This window comes from Conger conger, chromosome 7 (assembly GCF_963514075.1).
Source record: "Conger conger chromosome 7, fConCon1.1, whole genome shotgun sequence".
NCBI lineage: Eukaryota > Metazoa > Chordata > Actinopteri > Anguilliformes > Congridae > Conger > Conger conger.
In genome coordinates, this window is record NC_083766.1 from 6,262,461 (window position 1) to 6,277,079 (window position 14,619).

The 14,619-nt window shown below is 43.8% G+C and overlaps 1 protein-coding gene across 1 annotated transcript; it reads right to left on the reverse strand.

The window, feature by feature from the left end:
* rsf1b.1 (remodeling and spacing factor 1b, tandem duplicate 1) lies at positions 1–12,882 on the reverse strand. The gene is made up of 16 exons (XM_061250080.1): positions 12,708–12,882; positions 10,942–11,033; positions 10,607–10,699; positions 9,839–10,044; positions 8,811–8,956; positions 6,219–8,401; positions 5,758–6,036; positions 4,950–5,054; positions 4,577–4,656; positions 4,280–4,334; positions 3,886–4,022; positions 3,681–3,748; positions 3,137–3,347; positions 2,738–2,970; positions 2,356–2,541; positions 1–2,090 (listed from the first exon to the last, which is right to left on the reverse strand). Exons 1-16 carry the CDS (start codon positions 12,859–12,861, stop codon positions 1,531–1,533), a joined length of 4,788 nt encoding a protein of 1,595 aa, XP_061106064.1. The 5' UTR covers positions 12,862–12,882; the 3' UTR covers positions 1–1,530.
* Between the last annotated feature and the right edge of the window lie 1,737 nt (positions 12,883–14,619).

Genomic DNA, 14,619 nt, shown 5'->3' on the forward strand with positions numbered 1-14,619 from the left:
CACTGTGTGATGGTTTACTGGTGTTAAAAAGGTTTTGGCAGACACTGGACACTGTTCAACCACAAATCCAGACAAATGTAATAGTTAAACATTACACCGATATAACAATATAACAGTCAGAAACTGGGAAGAATGAAGAGAAATTAATTATTCCATTAATAAAAAAAAGAATGTTTATATACTGTAATTATATTCTTAAACACTAATAAAGCTGATCTGGTAGTGTGAGAAAGTAAAGAAATCAAGCAGGGAGAACTTGTATTGGTGTATTGACAGTCAACTTAACACACACAGACACACATAGACACACTTTAACAGGCGCAAATGGCACTCAACTGTCAAGAAGGTTTGAATAATGTCATACTTTTTGACTTTTGAGTACAAATAAGCTACCTTGATTAGCAAAGACCGGTTTATTTCAGACTCCAGAAACTTGTTCTAAAACCGATCAATGGACTTTCCAGCAAAGGGATAAAAACATTTTTAAAGATAGAGAGAAACTCTAAAAAGTACCTTTTAAAAAAGTTGTAAAAACACTGGTTAATGAGTGAACTGTAATTCTGAAACTGCCATTACTGAAATACCACATTTATCACATTTTCATAGAATAGATAAAAAGAGCATTACTGCTTTTCGGGTACTAGCTTATGTCTCACTGATTTCTGATTTGGTTTGGAATCCAACAGCAACTTATTAAATACCAATAACTTGATCAGCATAAACGATGGAAGAAATATCAACCCTGACAACAAAGTCAGTCAGGCAAAGGTTTAATTCTGAATGTATATCTATATGATAAATGAAATAATAATCGTTAAAATATTATAAAAGTACAAAGCTAGTGTAGGAATCAGACTAAAGGAACACATTTTTCTTTGAAATGTAAGCTAAGTGACATTACATTTGTTTCCTAGCAGTTAGTCATAACGGAGGCAAAAGAAGTGTTCAGTATCAACGGTCCATAAAAATTTGACCTCACTGGACAAATATACCAATGATATTATACTATGACATAATTTCCTACTCATTGGCAGAAAAATGGATTACAAAAAGCACAACACGTCATATAAGAAAAAATAAAGATTTTTCTCCTGGAGATCCCTTCAACTCCAAGTTGAGAATGGAATGCATTGCTACCCAGACCCCAAAATGATTTGTTACGGACAAAGTTTTCATACAAAATATAAAAATCTTACAACAGGAACAGAAAAAAATACAAAGAAAAACAAACAGGGAATATACAACATAGTGTCTACAATACAATATCCATTTTTGTAAAAACAAGGCCAGTAATGTACCTTTCTCAAGACCACTGGTACTGTAAAGAGAGTTAGTTCAGAGTTGGACACTGGAAGTCCTTCACCCGGGTGTTTCTGCGTGTTTTGCGAGAAGCGGAAGATTGCACAGACACTGTGCACTTGAAAATTTGACTTTGGCCACAGTCAAGGCCAGCCCTTGTCCAAAACACAGGTTCATGCTGGCACGAGGAAGTGGTGGTGGAGGTGTTGGCTAGTAATTGTAACTACGGATTTACAACTGTTCGCTGTTGCAGACGTAGTCTACGAGGTCAGTCACCCCCAAGAGGTCGTCTTCATCCTCGTCCTGAGGGACAATCTCCTGCGTGGCCAGGCCATTGGGGGCCAGACCAGCGGCGGGTGCCCCGCTAATCTTTGGCCCTCCCTGAAGAGCTCCAGGCCGGCTGGTGATGAAGCCATCCAGGCCCTTCATGGGGCTCTGTCCATTGGCAGAGGGTAGCTCCACCAGGTTATAATCCAGCGGACTCTCCTCCTCTTCGCTGGCCATCCTGTGCGTCTTCTTCACGCCCTCGTCCTCCCTGCCCACAAGGGTCTTCTCCTCTTCCTCCTCCTCGTCGTCTGAATCGATGCGGTTCAGCCTCTTGCGGACGGGCCGCTCCTCTTCCTCGGACTCGTCGGAATCGTCGTCGTCGTCGTCGTCCTCCTCCGAAGCCCTCCGCCGCTTCAGCGTCAGCTGCCGGCGTCCGTGCCTGTAGTCCCTGAGGGGGAACGCGCCCCTCCTCGGCCCCCTCTTCGCCATCTTCCCTTCCTCCTCTTGGTCTGAGCGGAAACTCCCTGAGGAGGCATCGAGGTGATTAGTGAGATTGAGAGGCCCAGCGAGGAACAATTCTGCTTACGTAACACATTACCGTACATGAAACGTCCCGAGAAACGAAACGAGAAAGGTTTGTGATTGTGCAGACTAGCAGCTGCATCGAATTGTACGCCTGAAAATCTTAAACTGTATTTTGAGCAGTCGCCATCATCATCCGTTTACATGAAATGGACAAACGCTGTGAATAAGGCGAAAGGGAAGACGTGAACGGTGGAGTGAGCTCACCTTCGCTGTCCGAGCTGGACAGGCGGCGGTGGTGCGATGGCTTGTGCTTGTCCCGGTTGGAGGCTGCTTGCGAGCCCTCGGTGTCGGAGGTCTCGCAGTAATTCACCTGCTTCTTCAGGCTCCGTGACGACCTGCGTCTCCTCATGTCCAGGTCATCATCACTGAATTCACTGGAGCGCTCCGTCACTGTAGACCACAGTTACACAAACACACGTGCACACGGCGCTTAATGGAAAGTTTATGCTATCCTACAGATCTTTAAAAGTGTCAAGAGTCAAAATTTCTGCCTGAACACACAGACATAGGCGCACACACACACACACACAGACTGTTAATGTGCACCTCTCTGTTAACATATATGCTTACTAGCACTCCATCATACCTATCTCCTCCTCTTCCTCTTCCTCCTCCTCCTCCTCAATTTCCTCCTCCATTTCATCATCGGAGTAGCCTCTCCGTCGACGTGGAGCGCGTCTGACCCTCTTTGCTCGTTTTCTGAACCTGGATGTAGTCATAGGACCTTCACCCGAGCTGCCGAAATCACTGTCGTCGAAGGAGTTCACCACATCGCTTTCTGCGTTGTTGTCAGACATTACAAATTCCTCCTCTTCCGAACTGCAGATAACAGACAAAATTTAACAGATGGGGGGTGGGGGGGGGGGGGGGGGGGAGAAACAGAGACATACAAGAGAGACATGAAAAAAGAAGTGAGACAAAACTGAAGAAAACCGAAGAGAAGAAAAGGGGACACAGAAACGAACGCTGGATTGTGATCAGGTACCTGCCGCTTAGGCGAAACTCTTCCTCACTCTCCTCCTCGTCCTGTGCACTGTCGCTGTCCAGGTCGTTCAGCCGCCTCCGTTTCCGTTTGCGTGTGGCGGGCTTGCCGCGGGCCGGCCGCCCGTTCTCCTTGCCCTCCTCCTGCAAGATTGTGGAGATGTCCTTCCCCCTGTGTCCTGTGATGTTGGCCATGTCCTTCCCTCTACCTGCACCTATGAGGTATGGTAGAGCACGCTTGCATCACAAGGCTGGACAATGTAAACATCTGTGCTGCTACGCAATACTTAGGCTCTCCCCAAGCCTGACCACATTTGAGGAGGGCTCAGGCTATCTGTACAACACTGATACCCTGGTGTTAATCCTACACTGATGAAGCTACGAGTGTCGATGCTGAAACGTTGGTTATCCAGTCACAGCATTAAAAATCACACAATACAAATCAGTGGTCAGCCTCTTGAAGGGTTCCTGAACATTCTCTTTTCTGATCTTCTGTCTTGAACTGGTGTTTCCCCTTTAGGCTGGCACATGATTCCACTGCTACTTACCACCTCCTTCTGCCTCTTTGATGTCTTCTTCAATGGCCTCTTCAATGGCTTCATCAAACTCATCAAACCTGGTGGCACAAAAACACACACAGAGGCTTATCTTTACAATCCACAAGTTGTCAACTGAGTCTGCAGTTTTTGCACTTAAGGTCTCCTGGACTTAACCTACCAAATGCCTATTTTCATGTTGTGCAGCAACACAAACCTGTAGCTGATATTTTTTCTTCTCCTTGTTGACCTCCTTCCAAATTTCCAACTTCTGTGCTCATATGTTTCTTCTTCCTCCTGCTCCTCCTCGTCCTCCTCCTCCTCCACCACCTTCTCCTCTTCAGCTTTCACCTCCTAAGAGAAAGATGAGGTCAGGAGGTAAGAGTCAAAATGTCCCTGAGCAAGACCCCTAACTCCCAATTGCTCCTGTTCAGCCGGTTGGTGGCCTTGCATAGCAGCCAGGCGCCGTTGGTGTGTGACTTGGTGAATGAGAAGTATCAATTGTACAGCGCTTTGGATAAAGGGCGCTATATAAAAGCAGACCATTTACCATTTATGTGGTGTAGTCAAATAACTTCATGGGCAAAAGACTTGAAGGTGGTTATACTCACAGGGTGAGGGATGATGTTTTCCACACTGATCCCCACATACACCAAGCGTTCTTTCCTATAGACACAAGTGAATAGAGTTAAGCCACTGTGCACATAAAAAACAGACATCTCCAAAACATACCGAACTTATCTGGTGCACAACAGATACAGTGCTGTATGTTCATGCTTTCTCAGGTTCAGAAGAAATAGATGCAAACCAAAGGAGAAGAAAGGGATACATTTTAAGAAGGGCTTCATCAAAGGTTTTCCATTTTTATTCATTCATTTTAATAAATTAAAATGTATTAAAATCCTGACCTGCGATCTGCACGTTCCTTTTTCTTCAGGGCTGCGTCTAGTTTTGTCAGCTCTTCCTCCAGCTTCTCACAAAGCAGTTTCTGCAGGATTGGGGAGATGGGGTTATAATACGGAAGGCTGACTAATATAACTGTTGAAGCACAGGAGCAAACGTGGCAGGGGTTATGAGAAAAGTTGACTATGAACGGTTCAGACGAAACAACGGGAGGACACCAAAGTTGGCCTCTTCAGGGCTACATAAACTGAAACTAAGATGGAGCTTTGGCACAGAAACAACCTCATATTCTATGTACAGTCAAGAGTTTACACTCTTAAGAGATCCTCTTATTTTTTTGTGTGAGCAGTCAAGTCTCATTCTCTGATTGATACTCACGTGCTGACAGGGTGGGCAATACCATTCCCCGTCTGGGATGATCATGAGAGGTGGGCGGAGACAGGCGGTGTGGTAGCCACTGTCACAGGAGTCACACAGCAGGATCTGTGGGGAGGGATAATTGCGGGAGAGTCTATATATATTCCTTAACCTTTCTCTTCCACTCGTTTCCTCTGCAGCACTCTATGACCATGCATTACAGCAAATAACTAGTCAGCTAGTTGTACCAAAAATCAGTCAGTTAACCACACTACGCAGGGATATGACCCTTGTGACAGGGGCAGCCTGTAGCGTGGTTAAGGTGGACTGGGACCCGCAAGGTCGGTGGTGTAGCCACAATAAGATCCATACAGCCGTTGGGCCCTTGAGCAAGGCCCTTAACCCTGCATTGCTCCAGGGGAGGATCGTGTCCTGTTTCTTTTTTTTTCAGATTTTTCCCTTTTTCTCCCAATTTGGTAGCCAATTGTACCTCGTCTGATTCAATTGGAGGTAGTCGTATTAGATGTACCGCCCGTACCCCGTCCCTCGGCGGCCCGAATGAGAGTGACACGCCTTCTTCAAGCCGTCTCGTCTCCTGCCCGTTGCCGTGATTCCGAGGCGCCCGAGGTGCTTATTGTGCGGCGATCTAATAACCCTGCCAAGTCCCTCCCTCTGGAGCAGCGAGCCAATTATTGCTGCCCCACGTGAGCCGGCCAAACTTGGCTTTTGGCAGGACCGAGAATAGGATCGTGTCCTGTTTAGTCTAACTGTAAATCGCTTTGGATAAAAGCTTCAGCCAAATGACATGACATGACATAACATGACTCACCAGTTCAGGGTGGTTGGGTAGGCCACAGTGTTTGCAAGGGTCCTCATTGGGAATCCCATCTGAGGACGAGGAGCTGTCAGAATCATTCCTTATCCTGTTTCTGTTCCTCTTCCTCTTCCTGTCATTCTCCACCTTGTAATCTTCATCACTATTGTCATCCTCAAACTCTTCTTCTTCATCTTCATAATCCTCATCCTCATCCTCCTCCTCCTCCTCACTGGAACCCTTCGTTTTACGCCGAGAGATGTTTGACCACCTTGCCCTTCGCCGCCGCCTTCCCTGGAAAAAAAAACAAAAAAAAAACTCAACCTTCAGGTCATGTGAAGGCATAACAAGAACCCTAAGCCCAACAAAAATCACAATGGGGTCTAAATAATATAGATATAACGTTCCTTTACTACCCCCAGTTTCTTTAATGTAAACACTGTTCTCATTAATGGAAACAAATGAAGGCAACACACCTTTGTTGACTTGGGCTTGCTGTCCGGTTCAGCAGTCGTCTCTTGCGGTTTCTTTTGGACAGGCTTGGCTTCCTCTTTGTCGTTGCTTTCTTCCTCCTCCTCTTCTTCTTCTTCTTCTTCTTCAGCTATGGACGTGATTTGCATCTTCTCCTGTTTCATGTCCTGGATTTCGGCCATCTTGGCGCTTGGACGGCAGATCCTGGGGGACCTCCTCAGAGACATCCCCTCAGAGGTGTCAGAGACGCTGTTCTCCTTTTGGTTCTCAACTGCCTTGGGACGGACAGAGGTCTGGCGCTTCCGCTGGACGCCCTCCCTAAGGATAGCAGCCTTCCTTCGATTGGCGGGGACTCTGGGCTTCGTCTGGGAGCCTTCTTGCCGGGCCTTTGACATCACCTCGCCGGTCTCCAGGCCTTCCTTCACAGCTGCCGCATCCTTGTTTTCATCCAACATGGCGTCTCCGTCTTCCTGCTTGCCTTCATCTTCCAATACCGCATTGCTTGCGGTTTCTTTTTCAGCTTTCTTCTCCTTGGGACTTACATCCTCCATCGCCTTGTTACTCGCCCTGTCATCCTCCATCTCTGCTTCAGGTTTAGCCGCTTTCTTTCGGGTGCTACTTCTTCCTTTCGCCCCTTCCTCGTTCTCCTTTGATGCTGTGGATTCTTCCCCCGTGGTTTTGCCATCTCCATCTTCTGTAACGTCCCCCCTGGCCTCCGCCTCCTTGTGATGTTGAGCGTCCTGCACACTGGTTGTTGAATTAGCTGCATCTTCCGTGTTTGCAGGCCTATCGCATTCCATTGGAGAAACTTCAGCAGGGGTTTCTGGGTCTTTCTGCCCTTTCTTTCCATCCTTCTCTCCATCCTTCTCTTCCTGCTCTGGGGAAACAGCTCCCATTATCCTTTGAGCCTCTTTGACTACCTCTTTGGTCTGAGCATGTACCTTCTCTGATTTGCCTTGGCATTCTCCTTCTGAGGGTGATGCCTCAGGTGCAGATCGTTTCTCTGCCTCATTAGGTGATGATTTTGTGTCCATCCCATCTAAAGCTGCACCAGAATCATCCTCAACAGTATCGGATCCCTTGTCCTCGGTTATTGTGGTCTTCACTGTCTGATTAGGGACTGTGGGCTCAACAGGGTCAACTTCCTTCTCCTTGCCATCCTCTTGTTTGTCCTCTTTCTTCTCAACAGGTTTTTTCTTCTCTTTATCTTCCTCCACCGCTTTCTCCTTTTCACACCTGTCTGTCTCTGGTTTTTGCTTCTCTTCTTCCTCTTCTACCTTTTTCTTCTCTTTCTTGTCCTCTGCGGGTTTTTCCTTTTCTTGTTCCTCATCCAGATCTTTTTTCTTCACTTCCTTGTCCACTACTGAATTTTTATGATCTTCTTTGTTTGTCTCATCTTTCTCCACCTCTTTCCCTAGCTCCTCTTTATGCATTACTGCTGATGGTATACTACCTCCTGCCACTGTGCTCTCTTCAGCCTTCTCAGTTTCCTTATTCAGTTGCCCGCTGTCAGGTGGACTGCACAACCTTCCCTTGTCTAGTACCTTCTTATTACTCCCACTGTGGTCACCGATTTCTGTGGATGATTGGACTTCCATGTTTGTATGGCTACCTTTGGCTTCCTTCAGAGACGCCAACTCATCCCCCTTCACTGCTTCGTCCTTCAGCAGCTCTTTGGAGGAAGTAAGGGATGGATTCCGTACAATGATGCTGCCCCCGTTGCTGCCATTAAAGTCATCACTCAGTTTCATCTCTCTCTTCTTCAGAGGGATTTTTGCCTGCTGGTCACTCTTCATTGCCCTCTGGACGTCCTCCACCATCTTACTCTTCACCTCCTGGAGAGGTTCCACTTTCACAGAACCCTCTGTTTTTACCACAGATGTCGCCGGGGCAGGATCAACGGCACTGTCACGACTTAGCTGTGCTTTGGGTTCCTCTTTGATAACGGCGGCCGTTTTGACCCCGTTATCGATCTCAGGTGTTTTATCCGTGCTCTTGCTCTTGATTGGGGACTCGGTTTTCACCCCGTTCTCTTTGATTTCACTGGTTGCAGTCATCTCACTGTCTGTGATCTCGTGCTTCAAGTCCTTTTCGTCCTTCTCACACTCTGTGGAAGCTGAGCCTGATGCATCCTCGGCGAGGCTGTCACATTTCGGCTCTTGTTTAATTTCCTCCGGTTTTTCATTCCCTGATTGATTTGGAACACATACAATTACATCTGTACCGATCCTTCGAAGCAAACTAGCTAGTTATCAATAGAATGGATACGTGCATTTAGAATTTGTACTTTGGTTCTTGGTTACCATAGCTGCTTAACTTGCACATCAGCCTTCTTGCTATCTTTAAATCGACAATACATAGTTAAATTATAAATTCATTAAAGTCATTAAAATTATGTTCTAATAGTTTTTTGTTGGTGTTGGGCTATGAACACAAAACGCGCCCCTTTGTCGCTACATGTAACCAAGTACAACAAACAGTTGTCATAAGCCGATGGTGTGAACAGGATGTAACAGTAACTAACTTTTGGGTAGGTTTCAATAGAAAAATTGTACAGAAACAAGTGACCTGAATCAGTCACAAATATCGTACCCCACCTTCAAGCTCCTCTTTCTTATTCTCCCCATCCTCGGGGCTTGGACTAGTGCTGGTGGACTCCTGCTCCTGGTCCGTCTTGGTCAGCAGTGCTGGGTCAATCTGCGTCTTCAGTAGAGCCAAAGTTCCTGCCAAATCATCTCGCGTTCTGCAGAAATAGAAAAAAAGAAAATACCTTAAATTATCTTTATCCTTCTCAAGCAATTATTATGCAAGATTATGTACAATACGTTACCAGTGTTACCTACATTGTTTTTTGAAGGTGCATTCGTCACCGCACAAAGCATTACCCATCCAGTCACAAACTGACATAGCACAGCTGTATTATTTATATTTTTAACAAATTTCTCCTATGTTTATCCTAATATGGAGCGAGGGCCTGAACCATTCCCCTTCAATTTGATAAACCGAGCGGAAGCACAAGCAGCTGAGTGCTCATTTGAACACTGCAAGCTTCCAGCTAAGCTAACACAGCAGTTGCACTTGGACCCCTGTGCAGTAGGAATGTTGTCACAGGCAACTCATAATCTGTAAATTATATTTACAGATACACAAACAGGATGTTCTGGACATTCATTACAATTCACTTGTACAAAATACATTTTGTATCACAGAATTTATACACCCCGTCATTCATGAGTCTGGTGTTAGGCGCACCTTGTTATGTAAAATCTAATACTAAAAAAATGGAGAAACCAATGAATCAAGTGAAAGATGACAACCTTCCTGAAGTACCACCAAAATATTACAATCAAAATACCATCCCGAAGAAGTAACAAAGTACCAAAATATTACCACCAAAATACCGTGCCCAGCAGAGGAAAACTCCCCATATTTTCTGGGGAGGAACACAGCAATGCTTAGTGCCCATAATCATTCGTTTTACTAAACCTATTCCTTTTCAAATTGTGTACATTACCTGAATAAATAAAAAAAACTCAAAGTGTGCAAATCAGAAGAAAACAAACCTAAAAACACATAAGCTGACAAACATGATTTCTGTGTCCCTGCATGTCTTGCCCAATCATACCTGATGATGCATTTCCATGAGGACCCATCCAGGTCATCCTGCTCCTCCACATAGACGCGGACGTTATGGTCCCCGTCCAGCTGAAACCAGTACATGAGCCCGTCCTTGTCTCGGCCAATCGGCTGCAGCCGCATTTTGTCAGGGTCCTCCTCATTGATCACGGCCTTGAACTTGAGGTTGTCGTCAAACTGGCACTCGCACAAGTACTAGAAAAGTAAAAACAAAGGACATATTTACGACAACGTCCCCCCCCATTTATGGCTTATTGTCCTAAATCCAAAGTGACGTACAAGTGCAGAGGTTCTTCCACAGGTTAAAGCATCAAATCCATAACTAGTAAAATACGCATGAAGGGCACATTTCTTTTTATTTCTAAGGGTTAGGGTTAGATAACAGGGATATCGGAAGGGGGGGGGAGGAAATCAGGAGGGAGGACTAAGGTATAGTTTGAAAAGGTGTGTCGTTAGTCTACGTCGAAATATGGGGAGGCAAGTCACTCCACCACTGAGGAACCAGAATGGAAAACAGACGTGAACGTACAGCTCGACCGCCAGGTGCTTGTAGTGAGGGAACCAACAAGGTGACCAGAGCTGGCAGACCAGAGTGGTCTTGCTGGGGAGCAGGGAGCAATTAAAGATTGTTTGTAAAGCAGCGCAGTCCCCTTAGCAGCCTGAAATGCCAACACTAGCATCTTGAAGCAGATGTGTGCAGTCAGTAGAGGCTAAATGTCATAAGAGAATGTACTGTAAGAAAAGCAGCAGGCCATACTTTGAGGATTTCGATCTTGCATTCGGCCGTCATCTCCAGGTAGCCCTTCTGCTCGAGTTCCCAGGCCCACGTACTGTTGAACTCCTGACATAACTGTACAGATGGAAACACGAGCAGTCAATTTCAGATTCAGATTCAGATTCAGTTTAAGGTCGATATGTAAATTATCTAGACGAACAGATTGCAGGCAATGACCTGCTTCCTAATTAGGTTGACTGAAATTAGCACACTAATACAGAACTGTACGATACAATTCAGAACAAGACTAGTTTCCACCGGAGAACAAACACTTTCACTGCTTATGAAATCAAAATCAACCCAAATCCTTTGCTCACCTTGATGAGGTACTTCTCCCATTTGTCCACGGGCACAAACTTGCCTATTTTCCTCAACAACTTTACATGAAGATCCACCAGGACATTTGGAACTAAAATGAAAAGAAATAAAAAGTCACATACATAATTAACAAGGATGCCTTTCTATTTTGCATTACTCATCTTTATTGCAGTGTTTACATTTGATTCATCAAAGTGGCTCTCAAACAAAACATCAAATAACGATCAGTGTAGAGCCATTGTGAAAACAAAAAAGGAAGTCTACAAATATAGTAATACACCGTCTCTTTTGCAGCTATTACGCAACCCTCTGCTACATGTGAACTCCTTCCCCTCCCACAATCCACCCATATAACACACCCTAAAAAAAAGACATAGGCTACACACAATAACACAACAAACAAGACACACATATGCAAATTCTAATAATTTAATAATCTAATTTAACATTATTATCCAGCAGAAATAGCACAGACATGAAGGGATTACATAATGTTCTCCCCCTAATGACAGTCCATACATTAAATAAGGGCCATTCCATGCCAACACCAGAATGTTACACCACAGAACCTTACACCATTTTTCTCTTTTTCTCAATTATGAGATTTGAAATTCCTTAAAACTTCATAGTTCTTTTCCCGGTAGAGCTATTCAAAGTTTGCCAAAGGTATAAAACTTATTTGTAAATTTGTACATTTCAGTAAACAAACAAAAAACAAACAAACAAAAAATCTACTTTCGTTTCCAAGATATTTGGCCCAAAAAAATGCACTTTTGGGGGGGTCATATCTCCAAAAGTAATCATATTTTTAGTGTAATTTGAATGAGTGATCAATGAGCACCTTCTTATTGTAGCATATAAAGATAACCACATTAATAATAACATTAGCTGAGATATTTCCCAAATGCATGTACGTATATTATTATATTATTATATAATTCAACATATTTAAATTGTTAACCGTTCAATCCTATGTCTAGTATATTCTTCAAGATTTTAGTCTAGCTTTAAATATTACATGTTGGCGATCCACCTACAGTGGAATTGAAAATAAATGTGTCTATATTACAGTTACTTCTCTCGCAAAGATTACTCTTGGGATTAAAATCATCCGAAAGCAAAAAATACTATGAATGAAAGAAACAGTAGACAGTTTGCAGTTAGCAGCACACCTGGCTGCGAACTACTGTACTACCATTCAATTTAGTAGGAAGAGTGCGTTGTGCGCATGCGCGCTGTTTCCAGAGAACCACAATGTGCCAAAAAAATCCAACTGTAAATATAGCCCCTGCTGGCCGACGTAGTTTAAGAGCAATGAAACACATCAAATATACAATAAACCGCGAATGCAATAACCCCTTAATATATCTACTTAATATATACGGGAAAATAGCATAACTGTGATTGACACTTCAGTTTTATTTACTTAACTACCTAGCTGGCCATCCTTTCTGCACGCGATCGATGAGTAATTTAGCCCTTGAAGGCAATCTTGGCTGGCTGGAAAATATCTTCCCTACAAGCGTCACAAACATGTAAAAGTGTAAAGTATTTAAAGTGCAAATGGAACACAAACAATTCTGCTGCCCTAGCCAATGCATTGAAATTCATGCAGAAGAGGCAACGCGCACAAAAACAAAGTTAGACATACACTCCCCACACAATAACACAAAACCCATAGCACGTCGAGTGATACACTCACGCATACTGTGCTGAAGACCCTCCCCCCCAAGATCGTAGCCCCTTGTATTCAACTCTTAGCTACCTGTCGAGGTCTCCGTTAGGTATCCTTCCAACTGTGGAAACGTAAGCTCCGGTAAGTTCAGTGCAGCTCCATAACGTTCTAGGAACGAGCAAACTACGGAGAAGCTCGGAAACAAACTGGGGCAGGAGCCCGTCTCCGCCGCCGAAGCAGCCATTTTTTCCAAGCAGGACCAGGGTCTGTGAGCTCGGAGGACCAATGGCTGCCCACAATTCAACGCGTCAACGAAGCCCGTGGCCCAGAAGTCTTTGCGATGAATGTGAAATCACTGTAAACAAACGAGTATATTTACGTGGTGTTTGTAGTAGCTTAATGATCGGCGTCATTTCATTCACAACAGCGCGGTTGAAAATAAGATTAATCGTTCTGAGCTACAGTTTAACATGTCCGTAGCCTATATGGTAGTTTTATAAATTCCACAATTTACTCCCATCAGAACAGTCGGTTTAGTTTTGAAGATTTTGTATAGTAACAGAAGAAATAACACTTGACATATTTACTCCTACTTGTGATGTTGTCTTTTCACACAAGTTGGGCTTGTCAACGGTACATTATTCTTTAATTCCCCAGTGGTTGTCTTATTCACGATTCGCTATGGCATTCGTTTGTATTTAGAAATAAAGCGAAGTAGCTTCAATGACAGGCGTATTCATTTTTACTGTGTATTTTCACAAGGAAACAAAAAACTTGCTTACCCACATTATGTACAGCTGAAGACAGAACTGCTAATCTAAGGGACTGAATGAATTCAGCAGAAATGTACCTGAGATTATTTCAAGTATATTCCAAAACGTACAGTACTTTAATTTTTGTAAATATATAATATATAAATAAATATATAAAAAATGGTAAATATGATTTCATACTGTATACCATAAACGCCCACTTGATTTGAGCATTTTGCTACATATTGTCGATGTTGAATAAACATTGTCAACTATAGTTGATCACGGATTTGAATAATTAAAAATACATGATATTCTCAATTTTGGTAACTCTGGTAACTCTGGGCAGCATGGCTCAGGCAGTAAGAGCAGTCGTCTGGCAGTCGGAGGGTTGCCGGTTTGATCCCCCACTAGGGCTGTGTCGAAGTGTCCCTGAGCAAGACACCTAACCCCCAAAGGCTCCTGACGAGCTGGTCGGTGCCTTGCATGGCAGCCAATTGCCGTCGACGTGTGAGTGTGTGTATGAATGGGTGAATGAGAAGCATCAATTGTACAGTGCTTTGGATAAAGGCACGATATAAATGCCAACCATTAACTCTCCATATCTAGCTTTTAAAAATTAATTGTCACTTGTGATCTCACCATACAACACAGTAGGTATACTGCTGTAATTATGAGCAGTATGGCCCCACTGTACTTCATTAAAAGAAAACAGGGAAGACACATATCACTGAGTGATGTCCAGGGGAGTGCAATCCAGGGGATACCGTTTGGCATATATACAAATTCAGTCACATAAACTGAAATCTGAAGAAAGTGAGGAAAAAAAATACACAAGGACAGGCCGGCCATCCTACAAAAATCCATTCAGTGTGAGGGTTGCTCTTTTCTTCAGATAACCTTGGCCCAATGCTACATTTAAAAACCTTTCTCCCCACTGATTTTTAGTTTTAAAAACTACCACAACTATACCAGAATATACCAGAGGCCATCACATAAACATATCCTGTCAACACAACTAATGTAGTTATGTTTGTTTTACAAGACAGTAAAAACTGAAAGTATAGATACCAAGGGCAAACGAAGGCCAAGCTGGAATACCTATGTGTTTAACTCGTTTTTCACAATTGGTGCCATTCTTAGAGTCTAAGTAGTGAAAACCTAATAGGAAACATGAAAAATAAATCTCAGAATGATTAAGATTGGACATGTACGAGTTTATAGCATCATTAGTTCAGACCACTCCCAGT

Excerpts from the sequence above, each read along its gene's own strand:
- rsf1b.1 (XM_061250080.1), bottom strand. The coding sequence starts at position 12,861 with ATGGCTGCTTCGGCGGCGGAGACGGGCTCCTGCCCCAGTTTGTTTCCG. Across the intron at positions 8,402-8,810 it reads TAAGAAAGAGGAGCTTGAAG|GGAATGAAAAACCGGAGGAA; the intron begins GTGGGGTACGAT and ends CAAATCAATCAG. Across the intron at positions 6,037-6,218 it reads GCAAGCCCAAGTCAACAAAG|GGAAGGCGGCGGCGAAGGGC; the intron begins GTGTGTTGCCTT and ends TTTTTTTTCCAG.